The 25063-nt window shown below is 36.3% G+C and overlaps 2 protein-coding genes across 4 annotated transcripts; both read right to left on the bottom strand.

The window, feature by feature from the left end:
- Nucleotides 1-161: 161 nt before the first annotated feature.
- On the bottom strand, nt 162-10304 carry LRRC39 (leucine rich repeat containing 39). 2 transcript variants are annotated; one of them, XM_074906655.1, is made up of 9 exons: nt 10168-10304; nt 7745-7945; nt 6762-6867; nt 5526-5682; nt 4877-5013; nt 3215-3360; nt 2488-2640; nt 1318-1457; nt 162-298 (listed from the first exon to the last, which is right to left on the bottom strand). In XM_074906655.1, the coding sequence occupies exons 2-9, from the start codon at nt 7867-7869 to the stop codon at nt 243-245; spliced, it is 1020 nt and encodes a 339-aa protein (XP_074762756.1). In that variant the 5' UTR covers nt 7870-7945; nt 10168-10304; the 3' UTR covers nt 162-242. The 2 variants fall into 2 exon arrangements, with proteins under 2 accessions (XP_074762756.1, XP_074762755.1); XM_074906654.1 differs by lacking the exon at nt 162-298 and adding an exon at nt 635-924.
- Nucleotides 10305-12717: 2413 nt separating this feature from the next.
- Nucleotides 12718-25040, bottom strand: DBT (dihydrolipoamide branched chain transacylase E2). Of its 2 annotated transcripts, XM_074906657.1 has the most exons (11): nt 24859-25040; nt 20396-20519; nt 20158-20233; nt 19067-19248; nt 18575-18702; nt 17606-17849; nt 16665-16831; nt 15584-15661; nt 14509-14700; nt 14264-14335; nt 12718-13365 (listed from the first exon to the last, which is right to left on the bottom strand). In XM_074906657.1, the coding sequence occupies exons 1-11, from the start codon at nt 24907-24909 to the stop codon at nt 13198-13200; spliced, it is 1482 nt and encodes a 493-aa protein (XP_074762758.1). In that variant the 5' UTR covers nt 24910-25040; the 3' UTR covers nt 12718-13197. The 2 variants fall into 2 exon arrangements, with proteins under 2 accessions (XP_074762758.1, XP_074762759.1); XM_074906658.1 differs by lacking the exons at nt 20396-20519; nt 24859-25040 and adding an exon at nt 19881-19982 and having other exon boundaries at nt 20158-20206.
- Nucleotides 25041-25063: the final 23 nt, after the last annotated feature.

The following is a 25063-nucleotide window of genomic DNA, read 5'->3' on the forward strand; positions in this document are numbered from 1 at the left end:
CCTATAAAACTTATCTGGATTTTTTAAAAAGCCAATCATTGTTTGCAAAAAAACTGTTTTAGTCTTTCCTGTACCCAGGAAGAGGTCTTATATTTCCCAGTTTCACTGGAAGTTAACAAATATGCAAACCAGTTCTCATTGGCGGAAAAATAAAATCCTGACGAATATCTGAAACCTGTTGTATGCCTCTTTGCTAGGAGGAAATATACTTGATGATATTCTTCCATTCACAGTTACGTTATTTATTCATTAGCATTTATGACAGGAGAAGGACCAGAAGTACAACTTTCCAGATTTCCTAAAAAAGAATGGGTTAAAATAAGAGAAATTAACATGCTTTGTTTTCACTTTAAAGTTCAGGATAGCTTTATCTTTCCTCTTAAATTATTTAAGTAGGCCTAGGTACTTTGATCAGACCGTGCTGCCAGGGTAATCTGTTAAGAAAACTTATTTGTAAACTGTCATTTTGATATATTTTTGCTAATTTGATTATTCATTCATGAAATACTGATAGAATGCTTAAGACAGCTTTTTTCTTAAATCAAGAGTGTTTCAATCATTCACTTTTAAGCCTTCATGATATGTAGAATGAAGATCAGAGAAAACATCTGCAAAGAAGTTCTCTCTGCAGGTAACAGCTTCTATATGCACATCTGTTCAAGTGCTTTTTTTTGGTCTCTTACTAGAGCCTTTAAGTTACCTTTGAGACTGCTAACAGCATTTTCTTGTCAGAGTGATTTAGAAATGGGATGAAACTGTGGGGGTGTCTTGTTTAGGTCACTGGATTTTTGGTCAGCAAAAGCAAGTTGTGAGAAACATCTGCTTATATCAGGCATTGATATTTTATTGCAAAAAATGTTGTATGTTGGGAACATAGGCTCTCTCCCTTACATCCTCCTTTGGTAGTCCCCATCTGGACAACATCTAAAAATAGGGAAGGTTGAGCTTCATGAGACAAACAGTGCTGGAAGACCCACACTATGTAAACTCTGATTAAATTTCAAGTACAAGAGACAATCATCAACTTCCAGTTACCCAGGCTGTAGGCAACTTAGGCATGTTTATTCCAATATTCCACAGTTCCAGTATGTACTTACTAGATGTATATGCTGTTCATGTGAAGACCTACTGTGCCAGCTCCTGATAAAAGCACCCCTGCCCTCAGTAAAAATCTGTTTACAGGTTTTTCAGAAATGTTATATTTATTAAGATTATTCCTGTTTCATTTATATATGTATCCTAGGTTCCTTTAATCTGGTTTATTGTTCCCTTTGTCACTGTACTCCAGAGAGATTAGAATTCGTAAAATAGCCATACCTGTTTTTTTGAGTGACTCCTGGATATACATGTGCATGAATTCAATGCCGAACATTTCCTGTTGGTCTTCCTCTTCTGTATCCTCGCATGGAGGGAGTGTTACCTCTAACTCCAGTGGATTGTCTCTGAAGTTGACAAATCTGATAGTTCACCAGAAAAGGTTACTCTTGCAGTAGGTTTTGTCCAGAGATCAACTCTTTTGAAACTGAATTAAGAGTACTCAAACAGAGTAAAAATAAAGTAAGTCTTTTCTTATATTAATATTACTAATACAGTGGTGAGTTTAAGTAAACTAAGCTAAGATGATGCCTTCTAACAGTAGCTGATTGTGGTGGGAGAAAACATTGCAGTTCTCATCATTTTTAGCTTCAGGTTTTAACCCCACTGTCAGCCTTACTGAGCTTCCATACACAGCTGAGTTCAAATGCCTGGATCCTCCCACCGTTGCAAGGCAATAGCCAACCCTGTCTCCCTCTGTTCTTCATCCATCCCTGGGCCTGTGCTTGTATAGATATATTTTTAAGAGGTGCCGCTTCTTCCAAAACATCTGAAAACAGGAATTGTCTTACTGGGTTATACATGATTTAGACTAGTTTTCTTTAAAATGGCCAGTATCCAGTAATTCAAATGAAAATGCAAACAACAGGAAAGTTTCTGTCACAGTATACAAAAGAATATTTCTAATTCTACCAATTTAAAATTTACATTCATTCTTTTTTATTTTCCAAAGCAAGTACAGGAGTATCCTTATACCTAATCCTTTTTATTTAATTCTGAATGCTTGACTTCTCAGTGCAAAAGTTCTACTTTTTGTCATTTTTATAATTGTTACATATTTTTCCTCCTAGCTCTTGGCTTTAGAGAGTGATGTAAAAGGCCAATTAGAAGTCAGCATTTGGACCTTTTTGGAAATGAGAAAATGTACTATGGTCTCCTTTTTCATTTGGGACTGTAACTAGCATGAATGAGTTGTGCTATACAAAGCTTTCTTGACCAGATACTCAACTGTTATGAATCTGTGAAATTATGCTGATTTATATGGTATTGTGTTCATCTGTATAAATGGACATGCCTTTTCCACTTAGTATCACTTTATGATATACAACTCAAGGGAGGCTTTAAAACTTACCTTCTGGTATTTTTATTTATATTTCTGCTGATTTTTCTTACCTCAGATTTGTCATGTCCTTCAGACAAGCTGGAATATCCTTAAGTTTGTTGTTGCTAAGAACAAGAGTACTAAGACTTTTCATATTACCAATGGTTTCTGGCAAAGAGTTTATCTCATTCCTTTGGAGCCATAAAGTGTGGAGATTCTCCATTCTGTAAAATAGGTATTTGCACAATCCATAAAGATTTAGAAAATTAATCATTAATATAAAGGAATTGATTCATTTTTACAGCCCCATAAAGGTGTCTCATAAAGAATGCAATAATTCTCAAAGGAAACTTCATATCCAAGATAATCACCCAACCTCTTGTCAAAAGTGTCAATGGCAAGAAATATCACAGAATCATATTGGTTGGAAAAAACCTTGAACATCACCTAGTCCAATCATTAACATTGACAGTTCCCAACTCCACCATATCCCTCAGCGCTATGTCAACCCAGCTCTTAAACACCTCCAGGGATGGGGACTCCACCACCTCCCTGGGCAGCCCATTCCAATGCCTAACGACACGTTCTGTAAAGAAATTCTTCCTAATATCTATTTGATACTGAATTTATTGTTTATTGAATGGATTATTCCAGCTCATCTAAAATATCACATTATGGCTGATAAATCTTAAATTTGCAGTGATGTTAATGTTAAAATAATCTTTTGAAGTAGGATTTAATAATTAGAGTTTCAATGCAATGGAATTAAGACTAACATGAGTTTTAAGCTTTAGGTACCTGTCAATTGCATCAGGAAGCTCCTGGAGTTTATTTCCCCCCATATCTAACCATTCTAGATTTGGCATGTTGAGAAGAGCTGAAGGGATGGTAGTAAACTGATTCATACACAGATCTATGTGTGAAAGCTTCTTTAAATCACCAAGCTGGAAAGAAAGGGAGATTTAATACAAGTTTGTATAGCTGTTCCATTATAGCGGTAATGTAATAATGTTGACTGAAAAAAAAAAAAAAGAAACTATTTATACATTTGGAAGTTAGTAAACACAGAATGGTTTCTGACTTACATTAGCTGATATTACCTAACAGTTACAGTTCTGGCTTGGAAGGTAGGTGAGTTTGAAACTGGTCAGGCAGAAGAAATTTATCTCCCACCTGGCAGTGAGTGTGCTAACTGTTGAGAAGCTGAATGCCATGACTACACCACAGATACATATCAAGCCTTGAGAACAAATTAAAGATACCACTATTGTTAGTATTTCATATTCCATGCAATATGCCAGTTTTTCTTAGTCAAATATTTAGATTTTTATGGATCAAATTACACAGCCTGTATTTTAGAGGGAACCTAGGCACCTTCCACACTGTGAAGTCTACTACTATGGCAAAACATTATAAAAATTAAACATAGCATCTTTCAGTATTGCAACACTTAAGTCCTTCGGTGACTCATGCCTTCAGGTGCTTTTACGATGTTCAAGTGATGCAGAGCTGGTTTATTGCATATCTGGTCCAACTGTCTGAACAATGAATGTTACTCAAGTACATATAACTGAAGCTTCGCAGCGTTCACATCACTCTAATCTCAGTAGGACAGAACTATGTATTTGCTGTGAGCTGTTAATTTAAAAGCTATCACTCTACACCATGTAACCTGTATCCACACAGATTTTGTAAATTCTGGATTCTGATTAATAGCGTTTGTTTTCATTTGAAGATTTGTTGTTAGGTATCAATGTTTAGACTCACTCAATTTTGCAAGGCACTAATTGCTGTCAACTATTGCCACTACTGTTTTTTTAAAGAAGTTAAACCAAGTAAATACGGTTACATAGTTGTCATCTCTTCAAGACTAGTATTTAGAGATGCAGGTCTCTCATGCTTAGGTCAGTCCAAATTAAGCCTCATAGTAGGTGAGCAGTTGTTTTTATTCTCTCGTAATTGCTTTCAACATCTCAGAACAATATTCGTTGAATTCTCTGCATAGGCAGTTGTATAAATCACACAAACCCTTTTCAGAGCTAGCAGCTCTGGAAAAGATGCTTAGAGTTGGGTCCTGGCCTATGTTATGATTCTCAACCATAGAAGGAAACTTCTCTGTGCTAAGGTGTCAGACCCTCAGTGGGGTAAATCAGTGATGACCTTCAGGCTAAACAAGTTAAGATCAAGTGTATCACTGCCCCATATGCACTACCACATCATTTATCAAGACAAAATAGAGATTGGCTCCTTCAGCTACTGGCGTATATGTATGTCCTTCTCGTGTGGCTCCAGCTGGACTAGTCATAATATTGTTCACGTGTGTCTGTCGAGTAGTTGTGAAATCAGAATATCTAAGCAAATCTGAAAACAGGGAGTGCAAAGTTTAATGATAATTGGGTTCGAATAAATTAAAAATATGCATTAAACAAAACTAAGCCAAATGAAAGAGGCTGTCAAAACCTGAGGAGGAAGATCACAGATACTCCTGTTAACAGCCAGTTCCAATCTTTCCAGATTGATGCAGTTACTTATTTCCTTGGGAACAGACTTTATTCTATTGTAACTGAGAAGCAGTTCTTGGAGGCTAGTCAGCTGGCCTGCAGAGAGCACAAATGAGAAATGATAAATGTTCACATTCATTCTGTTTGAAATAGAGTATTATTTGGTTTGTGTTATCCTTATACTGTTACTGTTCTGTGTTCTCACTAAAAAAAAGATTCACTGACTTCAAGACTCTTTAGTGCCGAACTGCACTCATATGCTACAAAAAACCCCTTATGAACATAGGCTACTCACACTGTGGACTTGGTACATGAACCCTGTTTTTCAATACCATTTTTCTAGCTGCATTCTGATGTCTAATACGTGCTGTACTTACCAGCTTTTTTCTCATGGGGAGCTTTCATAAAGACACGTCTCCTCCATCTGGCCATTTTTTTAAAATGTATAAGGAATCCATGATTTTAAGATCTCACTGCCAGATTTAAATTGTCTATTTTCTAACTACCCACTAGGACTGTTAGACAGGCAAAGTGCACAAAAATGGCATGTTTGTGTAAGATTAATTTTCTTAGAAAAGCAGCTTAAAATAAAAGAAAGCACAGCTCACCAATTTCTTTAGGTACATTTTCAATTGAGTTTCGGGATAGATCCAGAACAACAAGATTGTGAAATCTTCCAATGAACTGAGGAATTTTCTCCAAGCTAGTTCTATGAAGCTGCCATTCCTGGAGATGGACTAGTTTCAATAAGCACGAAGGTAGTGTCTAAGACAAGAAATATGAACCAGAAAAAAATCAGCTTAGTATACAACAAGAATACAGGCTTATGTAGAAGTTTTATTTGAAACAGTAACAGTCTTGTGATTAAAAAAAAAGGTGGTAAAAAAAAATATCTTTCCTTCTTCTCAAGCTACACTGTAATGTCCCAATATGAACACCATCAACATGGGTAATTCTGACCACAGATTTAACCTGCCCACTTTTTGCTCCCAGGATTTAGAGATGTGCACTACTGTCATTGCCTGAAAAGCCTAGGGCTTGCTTTTGTTTGTTTGTTTGTTTTAAACAAAGCCAATATAACTGAAAATGAAACGGCTCTAAATAGCTTTTTTTGCACTTAAATGATGGTCTAAATTGTACTTCCTATTCTCTTAAGAAAAACTGAGCATCTGAAAGCAGAAGATCTGAGGGACAGAAAAACCACAATGTCTGTATGCTATGAGCTCTGAACAAGGAACACTGGCCTACAGACCACGAGTATTGCTGGTTTGGCTGTCACTCTCGCTGGCCTCAACAAGGTCTAATTCTCATCACTTCATAGCAACTGGCATCTGCATTTCTGTATGGCTCAGAACAAACAGCTTCCACTCTTTCATTGATTCTATAGTTAGTCCCTTCCCCCTATACATTAGAAACAAGAATAATGGTATTCTGGGAATCTGCTAGCTCATTTTCACTCTTAGAAAGAGGAAGTAAACAACAGCAAGAAATATTTTTACATACCTAAACAAAGGGTTTTCACTTTGATACATTTCAGTAGTTCCGGTGTGTTAATGTTTAATGAGGATTTACATAATTAAACTAATTTGCAGTGTAAATAATTTATAATTCAGAAAAGCCTTTGGGGCTACATTTTTGCAGAGTAATGGTTAACGTTCAGAACTAAAAAAGTCAGCTTCCTTTTACACTCTCACAACAGCGTGTCTCAATTCATTGTTAACAAAGCACATGGTGAGCACTTCATAGATTAAAAATAGTACAGCTGTGAGTATAAAGTTGTAAATAGTCATTTTCCAATGCATCAGTCGTTCAACCCAAGCAACAATCATTCCTATCTACGCTACCTTCCATTCTTCTTCCTCTATCCTTAAAATTGCTCTTCCACCTTCATTAATAACTTTTTCTTTGAGCTTTGCTAAAGCGGCTCTCTCCTCCCAGACAAGTAGTAGCCTACAAGGGAAAGAAGATCTGTCAGTTGTGCAGCAATGAAAAGAGGCAATAATCACGATCTGTTCTATTTTCTGGAACAAAGAGTAGCATTTTCGGATGTCAAGCAATGTTTATTATATCTGGATGCTAAATATACTATCAGTTTGAGGGAAGACAAGAACATGAAGTTCAGAACTAGGAGTTCTGTTTTACAGGTCTTCAGATTTACAGTCGGAAGACATAACTCCATTCACTTTCATCATGTTGCAGCATGTCAACAGAATGTAGTGTCATGTGGAATTAAGTTCCAAAGCCATCAACTTTGAAGCAGTCTCCTAAAGAGGAAGTCTTCAGTCCCACCAAATCTAAGTGCAATCAAACAAGGTCAATGTGCTAGGGGTTCTTTTATCTTGATTTCCAAAGGGGACTTAAACAAGAATTATGAAAAACAGGCTAATTCTCTTTCTTTCTGCTTTTATTTTCCATTAGTAATTTTTGAATTTGTTATTCCATTTCAAACACATCTGGCAAATTAAGAAGAGTTTCAAAAGTAGAATATTAAATTTCTTCATATTTCATGAAACTGCTGGCCAGACAGAAGACCAATGCCTCCACTGAGAAGAAAATAAATTAAATCTCCACTGGTTAGAATATTCACATGGGAGCAGATTTTAATATCTACTTTAGGGGATTTAGTATTTATCGTAATATTTTTATCACAGAACATAGTTCTTGATTTGACCTGACCATATTGCTATATTCTAACCAGTGGGAATTCTGCTAGAGTAATGACTAAAGAATTAGACTCTGGATGAGTTGGAAAAGACCAGTTATAGTCTTCTGAAATACAAGATACAGTCTAGCTTTTCGCATACTTAAAGATCTACAATTTACCTACCTTCCTGCAGACCTCTCTCTGAACTCTTTTTCCTTCTGTAATTCTTCATTTATCTTGTGTATTCTCACTTCCCAAAGTGTCTTCACAGCAGTGAACGTTCCAACACAAACTGCAGTTTCAGTCATGATCCTTACATGTTCAGATTCAGCCACAGGAATCTGACTGTGAATTTCAGGCTCAATGCATCAGTGTGTGTATCAGCTACCAGATGGAGACAGTGACGTGAAAACTAAAATACTGCAATACCCACTTGATTATATTATTAAATGTAATTAATGTATAGAGCTGACATAATTTTACCAACTGCTTGCTCTTTATAAAAATAGGTAATTGCACCCTGTTAAATTTTCTTATAATAGGAAATGGTATTCTTGCCATCTCTCTGCATTCCTCGTCAGTGAACAACTGCTGCTCTCAGTTCCTTCCAATGGTAGGCTGAGTACTGACCATACTTACTAAATGCAGATATGAAATTCATTCCCTTCCCAGGAAGAAATTAAGCTGTTACCTGCAATTTAAGGGAGTTAAATCCTGGTAGGTGCATCCTGGTAGAAGTACTTGTAACTAAAAGAGTTTTGCACTTTAGAAGAAACTGAACTGTTGCTGGAAATAAATTAGTATACTTTATTTGCATTCATTTTCTTCATAGTTTAACTCCTTATAAAATATTTTACAGTTAGTAATGCATTACCTTTAAGAAAAGGCTTTTTAAATTCTTCAGATCTCTCTTTGAATATTCTTGTAGGCCTGCTGAGTGTCAGGATCCACATTTAAAAAAAAAAAAATTCAGCCTGAAATTTTGAAGTCATCTATTCCTTTGTGAGATAATTAGTACATACTTTCCTGAAGAGAAGCGAAGTAGGATACTTAGTCAGCCTAATCGGTGCATCCCTCTAAAAAGCATTCTTATTGCTGTTATTGGAGTCATTTGGGGAGGGTTTTGGGGTTTTGGTTTTGTTTTTTGTTTTTCTTTTAAATGAACTGCAGCCAAGATATTGATATTCAGATAAACTCGGAGGGCTAAACTTTATGCCAACAGCAGTGTACTCTGAACACTGATGATTTGAATGCTCCCCTTGAAACATTTTACTAATACTTGCAGGGACGAGTAAGAAAAAAAGTCTTGCGTATCCATTCAAAGTAAAAAACGAGGGTAACTTTCTTCCAAGCAAGCAACTGGATAACAACAGGAGTGGAAATTCAGGTCTTTTCATACATATATTTCCCTGCAATAATTGCTGCCAATCTGTCTTTTAAAGCAATCTTTTATATCATATTTATTCCATCGTAATTTTGTGTGGCATGGATAAGTCACAATTTCTTAATGAATATTTTTGTGTTCAAACTGTCAATCGTTCAATTTATGCTTACCATTTCTTTTGCTAACACAGTTATTCGTAAAACCTTATTATACTGAAATCACTTAATTAAAAATGTATAGACAAATAACACAGAATGTAAATTGTCAGGATTGCTTCCTGTTGTAAAGACAGCATAAAAATAAAATTGTAATGCTTGAATAAAGAAGAATCTGGTTCAATAAATTAATATTAAGGATTCTTAACTGTTCTCTGTTTGTTAAGGAAGAATGGCAGGATTTGACAGGTGACACAAATGGCAACCACAGTGTGGCACAGTGCAGTCTGGCATTTAAGTTCCTAAAGAGAAATTTTTTGCTGTAAAGAGAGGATTGCATCCTCTTTCCCTCCCTCACGTAAATGTGATCATGTTTACAAGTTCGAAGGATTAACTTCTCTTTCAGTGGTCTTCATAGTAATTACCTTTCCCATTCCTCATCCCAATATGCAAGAGTAATGACTAAGACATTTTGAGGGTTTTTTGCTCTGATGAGTGGTTACAATTTAAATTGACTTATTTTCCAGGATTAAACTCCTACTGAGATTAAGTGACCTACCTGATCTATCCTTTCTTGTTGTTTAGAGACATTTTTTTAACTATTAGCCTTTTTAGGTAGAAAACTTAGAAATCTTCATATAAATCGTGTGGAAAAAATGCATTTGTTAATACTTGTACTACTAAAACCAGTACCGGACTACACAGTCAAATCAGTACTTATTTTTAGTAAAGCATACATTGGGCAACTCTCTTCTGCTGTGGAAAGCATATTATTCCATGAATATTGCTTTAGAACCATGAATTATGAAACAGGGTCTAAGTATATGACTTTGTTTTCAAGGAGATTTAATTATATAGTAACAGAACTACCATCAAAAGCTTCTTGTTCTTAGATCTTATTATTTGCCAGGAAAATAAAAACCGTAATAATCATGCCCTCATGGCCAACAATTTAGAAGGGAATGCCTGAAGTGTGGCTGTGAAACAGCTGCAAATTTACCCCCAAGTATTCAGGTCTCCCAGTAACTTCACTTCCAAGCATCTGAAAGAGTTTAACAACAACTTACCTCAATTATTTGGTGTCTTCAACTTTTCTGTGGCTCATTGCTTTCTGGGCAGGAGCAGAAATAAATTATGAATCTTGTCTGTACTACCAAAACCATTTAGAACTCTCACTCAGGCTCCAGTGCAATGTAAGACTAGTTCTAATTTTAGCCTAAGCTGAGAATAGAAGGTATCACATGAGGCACTTCTGTAAAACCCCTAAGCATTTACCATTCTTAATGTCTTCCCAGTCTGCTGCATGTGACCAGACTCCCATAAACTCCTGGATTCTCACTAACAGAAGTTAGAAATTGTGAACAAAAGAACGAGTGCTTGTTATGCTCCACAATGAAAAATAAGAGAGTTTTGAATTCAAAATTACAATTACTTGCTTTACTCTAGTAATGTTTCTCCGCAAGATAACTGAGCTTCAAAGTGCTATTAAACAGCAACATTGGCTAACTAGACTAGAAAAAGTATTACATCACTAAGTATTTTACTCATTACTTTTGCCCATGCAGAAGAATTCTCTTGTTGAAGGATTTTAGTGCAAATTATCAAAGTCCAGACAGAAAAGTAATCTTTCTCAGAACGTGCAGAGGGGTTATTACCCCTTTTCATGCTTCCAGTCATGAAATATTTTTAACATTCTATTTCTTCAAAGATCCCTTGGAGAAGATAAAAGAAGAACAACTCAGAATCTTTTCCTTCAACCAAATTGAAAGAGTGACAGCAATAATAACGGGTCACTATTTGAGGCAGAAGCCATAAAACGGGGTACTTCTAACCAATTCTTGCACTGGAGTATAAAACGTGAAGCTGAAATTTTTAAAATATCATTCATTTGGTTATAACCCTCTTTCAGTAGAAATAATTCTTCTTCATTAGCCTTAGATTCTAGCATTACCACATAGAATTTGTAACCAAAACACCACTCTCCACTCCATGACCAGCTAAATACCTGAACACCAACTCTTTCTTAAAAATATAACTGCTTTAGCTTTCAATCTTCTGCATTCTTTTTTTAAGTGATGCAAAAGCAAAAAATCCAACATGTTCTTTGACATAGGTATTTCTTCTTTCAGTTTTGCTATAGATTCAATCTATACCAGTTTTGATATAGATTCAATCCCCACAGTGAGATTTTTTTCTTGATCTAAAGAAGTCATAATGAAAAACCTAACTAGTTAATTTCCTCCTCCTTAAAAGAGACAGATAATTAGAGCTGGGGAAAAAAAATAACCTTCCCTTTTATTGGAGTTTTAGGAGACAAAGACATTTCAGTATCCTTGTATAAGCAAAATTATTCTGCCTCAAATATTTCACTTTATTGCTTTCTATCATACACTTATAGTTCCTCAATTTATTTTCTCCATGTTCACCAGATTAAAAAAAATGTACTATTCAGACTAGGCCCTTACCACACAATATACTTGTAGAAAAGTAGCCATTAGGCTGTAGGTTCTTTAAGATAAGAAGAAACAGAAGTCTGAGTCACCTGTACAGGACTGCCTGCATAAAATTCACAAATAAAAACAATATTATTACAATTCTTTGTGGCTTTACTTTTTTTTATTAGGAATAAATAAATCTGATATAAATGAAATGGGTGATAAGCATGATATATTAGTCAAACTTTGCAAGAAATGACCTATATAAAAAAGACCCTTATACCACAATAGAAATATAAATAGCACCTTACATGTATGCTCCCATGCTCCCTCCCTTACATTACCATCTTTCCTCTTGCTCAGTCTCAGCATCAAGGATAGCAGAGATTCTAGCTCTGGTAGCTTGTGTCTTGCATCTTCACAGCTAAACACAACAGACAATTTTGGAGAATGCTCCTGCAGAGGCAGTTTTTGATATATCTGAAGAAAGGAGAAAATGTCCATTTCGTGCCTTACAAATTAAGGCCATGTAAATGTCTTTTCTTGTGTCTGTTTACAACTTATGTTTCTAGAAGGTATTTATATCCAACAGTTTTCTTCATACCTCCTGTTAAGTAACCAGTGCAGTCCTCATCACCTGTTTAGTTTACCTTCAATCCACGTAACTGTTGTCTGTTCTGAAGGCATTAACTTGAACTTACTATGTGCCTTGTATCTGAGTTTAAAAAGTCCTTATCTCACATAGTATTTTTTAGATGTTAATTCTTTGTTTTATTTGATTAATCTGTCAAATTCTAGTATTTGAACATCAATAATACAGTGCAAGCTTTTAGAAGATGGTCTGCTTACTGTCAGGTTTATGTAATGATGAAATAGCAAATTAGATCCTCCTTTTTCTTTTTTTTTTTAACCAGACAGATGCTTTCTATAAGAAACAAAAATAACTAGAGAGCATTTAAGAATTGCAACTAATTCCAATCTATAAAAATACAGAATATTTTAGAGAGTATTAAGGCCCTGATAGTTAGCAATAAATGTTATCAGTAAGCATTTGAATAAATATGGTCTCTTCATTTATAATTTGACAAAGACTACCTGTGCAAGTAATTGCCAGGAAAAAGTGGACTAGCAAAAGACTTGAGAGGTTTACTCAGTTAAATAACAAAAAGCCCTCTGAACATCTTACAGCAGAAGCATAAAAGGCATTTTATTTGTATATGATTTTTTGCATAACTTCTTTTGGGAATTTGGATATTATTTGTTAAAATAAATTTACGTGTCCAACAAGGAAGAACTATGAGTATTTCCCTTCAAAATAGGTTAATCAGATTATAAATACCACAGTTGTAGATCAGTATCATTCAGTCACACCAGCCTCACATCCATATGTATTCTAAAAGGCAAGATAAAGACATTCCATCACTGTATTCAAAAGTCATGCCATGACCTATTAAGTCTGACAGTCTGCTGTAGAACAACTTACAGCACTACTAATTAAAAGAATAACTAATTGATAGATTGGTACCAGCTGTTGAGAACTTGTAACCACATAAAATTATTACATAATGTGAGTAGCAAAGGGCATGTGCTAGCGGAGCCAGCTTTTGTAATTGTTCAGTCTAATCCACAAAGTTTAAAGGCATATTCTAGCCATGATTTCCTTTATTTAAGGTCTAGCAGCATCGAAGCAGGATTCTCCAAGTAAGATTTCCATAAATTAGAAAAACGGGCCATTGTAGCTCCATCGATGATGCGGTGATCAGCTGACCAACTCACATTCATTATCTGTGCCTTAAATACTTCACCTTTTCCATTAAACCGAGGAAGAATCTAAAAATCAACAGAAGAGTAAAAATATAAATATTAAATACTTAATTAACAAATCTATATTTTTAAATTGTTCATTTGTTAATCTAAATTTAAACGTTTTGCTAAATTAGACAAAGCAATAGTGCTGTTCAAAAAAGCAAAGACCTTCCCATTATTGTTTGTGCTGTGGGTTAGAATATATATCAAAACTACATATTAAGCAGTTATATCCTGTTTCCACCATCATGGAAACACTGAAGTAGTGAAAACCTTTCTTGACTCAAAAGTTCTTCTTGAATAGTTTATTGCACTGTTAGTGCTCCAAGTTATGGTTTCCTTAAGGCATCCCATAAACAAAAGGTGTATAGGAAGAACGTAGAAAAAGTATTTTAAATTAATACTAACTTCATTTCTAGCATTGCTCTCAAAAGTCTACATTAAAGAAATGTAAAAAAGCCTGAAATTCAGAAAATATGAAACTGCCTTCACCATACAGCTCTATGGATTTAGCTATCTGGCTCGAAATTAAACTGCATTATCAGAATACATTTTTACTCTCAATTTTCTCGATGATCAGCAAAAATGCTACTGCCATAGCACTTGTAAAAATATATTTATGTTGTTTTTTAATAACTAGAAGGCTAAACATAGATGTGAGTGAAGTATAACAGGATTCTAGAAAACAAATATGAACCTTTGGCATAAGGGACTTCTATTTAAACATTTGGTGTCTCTGTACAGTCACTTAAAAACATCACAAAACTTTTCAATTGCAAGCTATGCAGTTTCTGTAACATAAAAAGGAAATGTTTTTATAAAGAAAACAAAATAAACGGACACTCCACATTTCATTTTTATTACAGATGACCTTAGTTAGCTGGAGTTAAACACTCACATCACTGAGATAAAGTTAATATACCTGTATCTTTCCAAGTGCTCCAATAGCTACTTCAGGAGGTAGTATCACTGGTTTGGTGTAAGTGCCACCAATCTAGAAAAGAAAAAGCTGGCAATATTAGTTAATGAATAATTTATTTATGCTTTTTTAAAACAGACTGCCTCTTGCATTAATTGCTACAGGTTTTGTTCATTGCATATCAAACTTTAAGGTATTCATTTCAGAAGCAGTTTTCAGATGTAAGTTCTCATTTTTCCTGTACTTACTGTGCCAATATTTGAAAGGGTGAATGTTCCTCCAGTGAGGTCATTTGTTCCCAGTTGGCCTGCAGAGCCCAAGGCCTGTAGGCGATTTAATTCAGAAGCAATCTCAAACACACTACAGACTTGAACATTTTTCACATTTGGGACAATTAAACCTTGCTCTGTGTCCATAGCAACTCCGATGTTGTGCGAAGCCTGCAAGAAGTTTCATTAACCGGACATTAACACAAGTAGTCAACGTTAAATGTATTTTACATTAAAAAAGCCTTTGAATAATGTCTTCTTTATATATCTTTTGAAACTAGAAAGTGCTGTCTGTAGCAAGTGACTCCTCTATACAACTTTGAGGGAAGAAGCGGATATAAATTTTTAAACATTAGCTTTCCACATCTACAAAGTGCAAATTCATTTTGACAGTTTCTCATCCAGGAAAAACAAAATCCAGGAATCAATTTTACACTGAAAATATTTCACTTTAGGATGATTATATGGGTAACAAAACACAACTAGCAGAAACTGAGTTGACTTTCATTTGCTAGAAGGAATGTAGTCTGATCCATCTGAGAGATATTGATGAAACAGCACAAAAGGAGTTTGTACTGCAAAGAAGCGTGTACACATCACTTCAGAAAATACACCCTTGCTGCCAAGAAGTATCAATCCATCACCTTGTATGAAAATTAAATCGTTTTTATCAAAAATGTTTAAAATATCGCTTTAATACATAAGGGTTGAGTGTTGGAACAGTGGAGTCACTATGCTATTAAAATCTAATATGGTAATTTTTAGTAAACGTTCTCATTTTAAATGCTTGGCCCATCTTCAGGAGAAAAGTAGGAAACCACCATACTAATATGCATTTTTGAGGCAAGCCTGAATAAACAAAGTGACTCTCATTAAACTACTGAAATAAGATCAATAGTAAATCAAATCCAACCTTAGAATCTGGACACACAAATTATTTTCCAGCACAACACTGTAATTCTGGTTCTTACAATTAGCTCAGACATTCTGAAAACCCCTTGTCAGCTGTTAGTTTAGTTTTTCTGCTCACAACTTTTATCAGTGGTTTACAAACCTTGTATGTGACATTTTGACAGCTTTCATCCAAAGAAGCATTAAGAATAGGATACTGCAATAATCCCAGAGAGGCTGCCTGTTAAATAGAAAAGAAAAAAAAAAAAAGATAGATTTTTTTATTTTATAACCAGAGTGCTGCATAGAAAGGAAGGAACAGTGGGAGACAATATAGATTAATAACAATATGGACTTCCTCAGTGCAATCAAATTGGCTTAAACTCTCCTAAACCTGTCTGTTGATATTCTGTCATTATTAGGATAGAAGAAGAAAAAGACAATTTACAAAATCTAAATATACATCAGACATATAAAAGATGATAAACCCTTTCCCAAGTAGAACTGTAGTTGAATCTGCATTTGTTATTTCTGTTCCACAATTCAAATCAGATATCCCAAGACAGAAGTTATGAGATTCAGCAGTAATGTTATTCTCGGCTCTCCACTTAGATGACAGTTTTTTCAAGGAAGTAATATTAATTCCCACTAAGGAGAGTGAGCAGAATAAGTGCTTACTTAGCACTCTAACTGAAATAGCATTACCAGAAGTTTCAGACTAAGCTATGCACTCAATGGATAGTTTAGGCAGTGCACCAGCCTTCACTGATGCCAACAGCTGGAAATGGAACCATGGCAACTAAGTGAGTTGCAAGTGCTTGGTCTTCTGAACAACAGAAGAGACATAATGATTCACCTGAGAGGTTCATTACCAACGAAAATATAATAACAATAATAATGATGCATTTCACATGAGGTTCAATTTGATGGAGCTCATAAAAAATACTGAGTTTCCAAAATCTGTTTTGTGTAATTCAAACACCTAGTGATGCTTCCCTCCATAATGAATAGTGCTTTATCTGCTCTAACCTTTCCTATTAATATTTCAAAAATTGTCCATGATATGATACAACCCTAACTACAACAGTAAATTAATAAGTGGTTCAATAAACAAGTTGAGACTTTTCTTATGACCTGTAATTATTCAGGTGATAGAGAGGTGCTTCAAACTTAGAACAATCATTGATCAGATTTTGGTAAAATCTGCATAAGTACTCCATACAGTGCTCTGCTGCGCACCTCACCTTTATGAAGAAAGGCATAAAGGAAAGCTTAACTCCACGAATCTGTGCTAGAGGTTTCAGATCTTCTCGCAACTGAACAAGCTGAGTTAAATCAATCTCATCACAATAACCAAAGTGAGGTATCTTCAGGGCTGCACTCATAGTCTTTACCATTGCCTTGTGAAAACCTGGAAAATATTCACTGTTTTCTTAGACAAACAAAATGAGCTTCTGGGGAGTTATGGTAAAATTTCAATTATTTTTCTTCATTAAACAAATTACGCAACTGAAAAAAGCAAACCAAAACAAAACCCAACCACAACAAGAAAAAGACAGGGTAAAGCTCACTTTAGAATCAACACTTATTCAGCACACGCAACTAAATCTTTATGATTGTAATATTTCAGATTATTTTATTGCATATTTCTCCTATGTATGTATGTATTTGAAATCATAATACAGTAATCTGCACAATTCTTTCCAGCCTCTCCAAGTAAAAATTGACAAAAGCAAAAACCTATCTTCCTCTTAATGTGATTTTTCTTACCTTAGTGGTTTTGTTGCACTCTTCTCCAGAACAAGTGTGAATGCTGAAGTACGCTATTATTAAGCACTGATAAGCCCTTAAATTTACTGCATTTTACCACTAATTGAATAATGAGTCATACTGTGACAGATTCACATTTCAGAATTCCCACCTGTCTCAGCATGTGTGAAGAAACACAGATTAGAAATGAGCAAGTGCACCTTGCAGCCCAACTCCATCCAACCAAAACATGGACAATTATTTCATAAAATAATTTCACGCAACACCTTCTTACAGAGCATGTTTTCCTACTGCTTGTTTGTATGTCAGTAACATGAAGCACACTCCCTTCAAAAGGAATCAACTGTTCACTGAGTAACAATTACTGGTAGTCTACTGTGAACATGGTCTCAAGATTTTCTATTTTATAATTTACCTGTTATAGGTTCAGTTTTATCTTTTCCTGAAAACACAAGGGGTCTGGAAACAGGGAGAGGAGTTTTGCGTGCTTTGTCCTTTGGAGCAGCTGGCACAGTCTCTGATTTTGGCAAAGGTGGGATAATTTCACCCTTTGGTGATGGAGGTAAAATAGCTCCTGTTTGTTTGGCCAAGTAATTGAGTATGTCCTCTTTAAGGATTCTGTTATCTTTGCCTGTTCCAACAACTTCACTCAATTTAATCTGAAAAGTACATAACAAACTATGACACTTCTGTTTTACAGCAATATAAAAATATCCTATATTGTGAGCGACAGTTAAAAAATATTCTAGTTACTGATCTAACATAAATACAGTTTTCTTTCCCTTTGTAACATACTTTTAGGAGGAACCATTAATACTATTTACCTCTTAATTACCTCACAGGATCAAAAGTGAAATATTAAATTTGAGGAAAGCTACTTGTCACTTAATTTTCTCTACTTACTGTTTGATTTTTGTCCTAAAAATGCACCACAAGCTTTCCAAACCAATGGATATTTACAGATTCATAGGAAAACAGAATTAGAGAAGAACCTTGTACATCCTCTGCCCTAACACAAATCTGAAAAACAGAGCAAGGTAGCTAAAGCTGAGATTCCATTTTTCCTTCCTCCTTCCTCTGTTCCAGGAATCTGTTCTAATACTTTATTATTTTTATTCTAAAAAGGTTTTCTTAACCTCCAGCCTAAAGTATTCTAGCTGCATTTTACGCCCAGTAATTCTTTTCCTATCCACCATAATCATAAGAATGCACAATTCTTTACAATAGTTTTTACACATTTGAAATGTATTTGAAAACAAGACATTTATCACAGAACTTTCCTCTCGATCTCCTAGTTCCTAGTTTCCTCTGTGTTCTCCTAGTCAGTCAAACCACTATATAAAAGATGGATAAAATGCAGCAGGACCTGATTCAGCAAACTTACATTGTTCTCCATGGCCAAACGACGAACTGCAGGGGTTGCTAACGTTTTGTGACCTTTTATCTCTTGGTGAGTGTGCTCTTCATGAGACATAGGAGGTGTTTCAACAACATCTTCTTCTGGGGAAACACCTGCAAACAGAAAGAAAAATTTTAACTTTACCACATTATATGCATTTGTTAAATTCCAACATCATCCACTCTGTGATTGTGACAGCTGAACTTTTTAACATTTACTTTGAGCTACTGTGGATGGGAACATAGCATGCTAAAGGCTGCTACTTAGCTAAATTTTCATTAGGAAATGTCTAGCTCTTGAGATTTTAAATCCTAGTAAAATATCACAGCTTGTTCTACTTAGTTTTCTTGACTCTACAAAGGAGGGAAAAAAATCAGTTTTAAGATTTTCAGGGGGAAAAAGTAAACTCCTCTGTCACTCATGGTTTTATGACAACAAACATAAAATATGCAAGAGAAAAAAAATGGCTTACAATACCTTTTGAAGCATCGATTTCAATGTCCACTAATGGTTTTCCAACATAAGCAATTTCATCTAAATTGTAATGGAGTTTCCTAATGATGCCATCATAACGACTAGTAATAGTAACAGAAGCTTTATCACTTTGTACTTCACAGATGCTATCAAACTGAGACACACTATCACCTTCTTTTATATACCTAAGAGAAAAGACACAGGCCAGTATAAAACACATTAAGTGTAAAAATCTGTACTGTGTATTCTTTTGATTCAGTTATGTACATCCCCACAACATGAAAATGCATTCCAGATAAGAAGACAAATACTACATAATGGATACATTTGCTCTATACCTTTTGCCTGACTGCTCCAGAACCCTTTTTTTTTTTCATGAAATGACACAATGATTTAGAATATCATCACACATATATTATAATTATTAGTTTAGTAAAACAGGGTTTTCTTGACAGCTTATAAGGCAACTAAGAATAAGAATGAGCCCAGCTTAGCCTGAACCTAAGGAAGTTCTTAGTTACAAATTGCCAGGATCAGTACATGATCAGTTCAGAAAAGAAACTCCAAGTAGGAAACACTTGTCATCCATGCAAAGAGAAGGCATTTCAAAGAACACTGTATTTCAGCATTGCCTTCCTTCACTGTACATATTGATTTTCCTTAATCCATTCATCACTGGCTTTTTACAAACAATTTAAACGTTCAAATCTGTTACTAAAGTCAATAGAGAAAGGGTATAGGATAAAATTATGTGGATTCTCCAGACTAGTAATTTTTTTCTAAAGTTCAGCCTAAGTAAGTATAATAAAAGACAGACCTCTTGCACTCTAAACACATTAATCACTGAAGGAAAGCCTATATACCGGTGCAGTTAGGGCATCCCATTCCTTCCACCTTTTCCACTCCCAAATAAACCAGACTGCAAATAAACAAAATGTAAAGCTCAGTACACACAAGGCTTTAAAATGTGGAAAATGAAACTTGAAAAACTTTGCTAGTAACCCAGATAACATATACTCAGATATATAATTGATAATACAGTTATTAAACTACTTGCTGATCTCTTAGTACATTTTTAAGAAAGTAGAGCTTACCATTCTTTTACAGTCACCTCTGTAATCCCTTCTCCGATGTCGGAAAGCTTAAACTGGACAATTTGGCCACATGAAACTTAAAACAGACAATAAGGAAATACAGCATATTTAATATTAAATATATCGGACAGAAAAATCTGAATGCATCAAAAACAGTTGACAAACCCGTCATATATAAACTGCTAACATAACACTCATAAAATAGCAAAATAAATTATTTTATTATGAAAAAGATTACCAGCAGATGTTCTGAATAATCGCTGTTGATGACTAAACTTGAGGGCAGATTTGTCAAACACGCACACATATTTTGATTTGATAAAGCGAATGCTGCTGCACGATCTAACACGGTGAATGCAAACCTGGGGGAGAAAAGTCTCAAGTGTTAATATAACGGACCGAGGAATGTAGAGCTCATTTAATATTCCTGATGCAACAGCAATACTAAAAGAGTTTAATTCTATTTTATATAAGAGAAGTTCTTACAGAAACACAATTATACTGAATATATAGCAAATGTACAATAACCATTAAATTAGCATAAGCTTTGCCAGGTCTTTAACTTCTTTCACTAATAAAACATACGGGGAGATCAAAGCCACAATAACAGAACCAATTAACAAAAATCATTACAAGACCAGGTAAGAGATTCATACTTGGTATTGTTTCTCTAAGCAGTTAGTTTAATCAGGACACACACACAAAAAGAATACATAATATCAACTACATCAGCCATGTGAAATGTTCTTATCCAGAATGCATGCTGGAAGGGTCCCTAGACTTCAGGAAAAATCAGCATATTTTTCTTTGTCAGTTCTTATTCCAATCAAAGGTTGATCAGGAGTACTAATTGGAACGGAAATTCACACCAGAGGGGACTGACATTTGCCCTGTTATTTCTGTTAATATACAGGAGGCAATCACCACCTTCAAGTAAATATAATTTCACATCAACTTCAATGACACCTTTTAAGAACATGGGCATGAGATGGTTTTCTTTCATGGTTATGTTTATATTTATCCAGAAATCAACTTAAAGGGTCAACAGAATTTTCTGAAAGGTTCTTCAGACAAAACCTTATGCTTTAAAGCATCATGTAATCAGTCATGATTTTGGTCCAAAGCAAAGCCAGTAGCACTTGCATTGACATAAATAAGCATTATAATTTCAACAGAAGTTAGTCCAGACCTTTCTTATTTAGTAAGATTTCTTAAATCTAATTTAATTCTGGTGTTATGTTCTCTTAGAGTGCTGTAAAATTAATAAAAATAACAATTTATCTGTAGATACTATCTCCAATTAATTTAGAGATACAAAAAAAATTCAGGTGCTACAATGTACCTCAAGTAGCTCAAAACTGTAAAATTTAGAAATTATCTTCTTAGAGGAGCCAGAAAACAGCACACCTGCATGGGAAAGGTCATTTTAACTTATTTTTTAAAAAATCCTTTCAATAGTTACAGAACCTCCTGATTGCCCTCCCCACACCCCTAACTGTTCAACTATTTGATTTTATATTACACTTTTAAAAAGTAGATTCAGAAAACTGTACAATTCTGAACTGATGATGTACGCATTCTCTATATTATTTAATCTAGCATTACAAGTTATATTTAACATCACCTTTCTTCTAGGAACAAATATTTATACAATACAATCTATGGGAAAGGACACAACAAAGTTACATTGAGTTACTTTTCAGCTGCCTGCTACTAAAGATTGTATCTACTGATCCAGAATAAGTATTTTTCTAATTCCTATACTGAACAAACAGTAAATCCTTTTCATTAGTCCTCCCATTTTCCCTATTAAAAAAATCAAGTAAAATGGTAACTTTAAGCTATGACAAATCTTATTAACCCATTTAAAATTCTTATTCAATTACAAAACTGGTATATAATGTACATCCTCACAAGCCTATTCTGTTTTTAATTCTGTTTTTCTTCCCACCTGAGTCCATAGTTACTTTTTTTTGGTCCAGCAAGATCTTTTTGTCTCAAATTTACAATAAAACTCTTTTCTCTTTATATGACCCTACATGAAAAACACTTAATATTTACCTGTGAAGATGATCACAAGAAGCACATCAAATCTCTGAACTATTTCAAAATGTAAAGTTGCATATTGCTTTCCATGTGTGTTTAACATTTGGTAATCAATGCAGGTAGTGGTTTAGTAATGTCACCGCCAAAAAACCAGACTGTTTTTGTTACAAAAGAGTTTCAGTGCTGTTTGAAATTATATTCGTAGGAATAATTCAAAACTACTGCATTTTTAAAAAATGGAATCTTTTTGGTTTGCAGTTTTACACATTCTCTATGAAAAGTTGGTGTGCTAGTATATTAAAGCAATAACACAGTTCCCAATCTGTTCATAGAACAAGGGGAATTCTAAACAGGGGAAAAATTAAAATTCATTAAATAAAGGCTCTGTGCTTATTAATTGCAGTATTTAATCTCCATAATACTATTTTCTGTGTAATGCCAAATAAGGAAATAACAAAAGCATATAAAAGATAAAATTAGTTTTCTACGTATCTCAATGTCTGGAAAAATATAGTAATAAAAAACCAACAGGCACAGTACTAGCAGCTATGTCTATGTCACCACTATTACACTATATGACAACTTAAAAGCAATAATGCCAGAGTAAGAGAACACTTTTCCTTCAGAGTGCAGAGTTAGCGTGGGGAGAAGAAACTGAGGACTCACTCCAGTCTCTCACTGATACTGAGGCTGTATCAGCCACTGATACCTGGTTGACTAAGACTTGTGGTTTGAATCAAGACAGCATGGGAGCTGTCTGCTACTTGGGGGAGAACTGCCTTGTCTCTGTTTAGTTCAGTTTTGGTTGTTCCCTTAAAAGAAGCCAACTGTGCTTTTCTAAATCAATACTGATCTAAAAAATCTACCATTAGCCTCAGAAGGAAATGTTTTTATGCAGCCTGCAGGCAACTGATTACCTGATGAAGTAACACTGAATTCCAAAACCAAATTGAATAGTTTGTGCTCAAAGGCAATGACTTCTCATTAAAGGATACTCCTCTATACAACTCTGACTTGCTGTCACATCAAGTCATTTTAATGGACATTTACTCACACTGGATTTGTTTTGCATACATATTCTGTATCTCCAAGTACAGAGCTGCCTATATATTAACTGAACCAATGTCCTTGGTTGCACGTTTCAGTCAGACATTATTCCTCACCTAAGTAACTCGCACGATGTCCTATTGTCGGAGTAACTGTTATTTCCCTGCTACTTAACACGATGACTCCCAAGCTCCTTTCTTTTCTTCTTCACAACTTACAGCCCCTTGGACAACCAATATTACACTGTCCTTCATCTTGCTAGCCAAAGTGTTTGCAAAGGCATTGAGAATATTAAAATAAAGCCATTTAATATTATAATAACCATATTACTTCTTGGAACTTATCACTGTTTCACAGTAGATGGTCACAAGAAGAATTAGTACCTAGTTCAGCATACACATAGATAAGATGAGCATTTTCATCTTATCAGAGTCTCCCTCTGGGTTTAAGAGTAGATGGTTTAGTTAAAGAGAAAACTAAAAATAAGCTGCTATTTTCAATATTCTTAATTAGTAGAAAATTGCTTGTATGTAGCCCAAAGTTAGATAATTACAAAAGCATCACTGAAAAAATGCCTCTCACTACTGTGCTTTCAAAATACAATATGGATTATTATTAAGAGCAAAAATAATAATAGAAACTGGAACTGATCCTTAATTTTGCTTTCACTTGGACTATCTTACAAAAAGATGTTTCTTTTCCCTGACATTCCACAAAAGAGCAGCCACAGAACTGGAAACCAGCACTCTTCACTACAGCGGGAAGACTGTGATACAAGGCAGGAGAAAGCATAAAGTCTTAATGGTGGCATATGTTTATAAGATTGCAGGTGTCCTAAAAGGCAACCAACTAGATTCACTTTTTGAAGTATGATATCTCAACTACTTAATTAACAAATGTCAAGGTTCCTGGGATTCAAAGAAACACGTTTCCCCTTTCTGTGTTTACGTAACTACACCGTCCCTGTGCAGACACGGTATGCAAAGGGGGCTGATGCACGGGCGGAGGAGCGGGGATGGCAGCGGAACGTAGAGGCGATGCAGTGAACCAGGCGGCTGAGAAGCAAGAGAAGAGAAGGGTGCCAGCGCCTTATGACAGGAGGCACACGCACAGGGGGAAGACGTTCCGGGGGCAGCAGCGTGGGGCGGAGGAGGTCTGACTGGGGGCCCCTGGGGAGCGAAGCCATCCTGAGCCCCCGGGAGCAGCGGGCGGGCTCCGCCGGCACGGCGGCAGCACGGGGCGTGCGGGGCCGGGCGCCCTCGGCTGCGGGACACACGGTCACCCGCGCCGCGCGGGGCAGCGCTGCCCGCTCGGAGGCGCGGCTGAGGCGGCCGGGCGGGCTGAGCGGAGGCGGGGAGGGCAGGTCGGGCACGGCCCGCCCGCAGGCGCGGGGGGAGGCGGCGGCCGGCAGGGCTGAGGGGAGGCGGCAAGCGCGCGAGCGTGTCCTGCCCGCGCCGAGGGTCTGCCGCGGTGCGCGCTCGCTCCCGGCTGCAAGGAAGCCGCGGGGCTCCAGGATGCCGCCGCCGCGGCGAGGGGGCCGCGCGTTGTCCGCCCCCTCCCTGGCTAACCGGGAGCGCCACCCCCCGCGGGGTCCCCGGCTCCCCTTACCAGGCGCCCCGCCGCTCGGCAGCTGCTCCTCAGAGCGGTCACGGCCGCCATCTTACTCCGGGAAGAGGCAGCGCCCACGCCCCGCACACCTCCCACTCACCAGCCAACCGCGGGCAGCCGCGCCGGCCGCAGCCAACCAGGCAGCGGGCGGCAGCCCTGGGCCGGGGCCAGGAGGGCAGCGCCGGGGCCGGGGCCGGCGCGGGGA

Source organism: Athene noctua, chromosome 5 (genome assembly GCF_965140245.1).
Source record: "Athene noctua chromosome 5, bAthNoc1.hap1.1, whole genome shotgun sequence".
In the NCBI taxonomy this organism is placed as follows: Eukaryota; Metazoa; Chordata; class Aves; order Strigiformes; family Strigidae; genus Athene; species Athene noctua.

Coding starts and splice junctions, on each gene's coding strand:
- DBT (XM_074906657.1), bottom strand. CDS start 24,909: ATGGCGGCCGTGACCGCTCTGAGGAGCAGCTGCCGAGCGGCGGGGCGC. Junction 20,520..24,858: donor GCCGAGCGGCGGGGCGCCTG/GTAAGGGGAGCC, acceptor TTTCTCCCCCAG/GTTTGCATTCACCGTGTTAG. Junction 14,336..14,508: donor CCCTTTCAAATATTGGCACA/GTAAGTACAGGA, acceptor TTTCTTTTCTAG/ATTGGTGGCACTTACACCAA.
- LRRC39 (XM_074906654.1), bottom strand. CDS start 7,869: ATGACTGAAACTGCAGTTTGTGTTGGAACGTTCACTGCTGTGAAGACA. Junction 5,014..5,525: donor AAATGTACCTAAAGAAATTG/GTGAGCTGTGCT, acceptor TGCTCTCTGCAG/GCCAGCTGACTAGCCTCCAA. Junction 1,458..2,487: donor AAGGACATGACAAATCTGAG/GTAAGAAAAATC, acceptor GTGAACTATCAG/ATTTGTCAACTTCAGAGACA.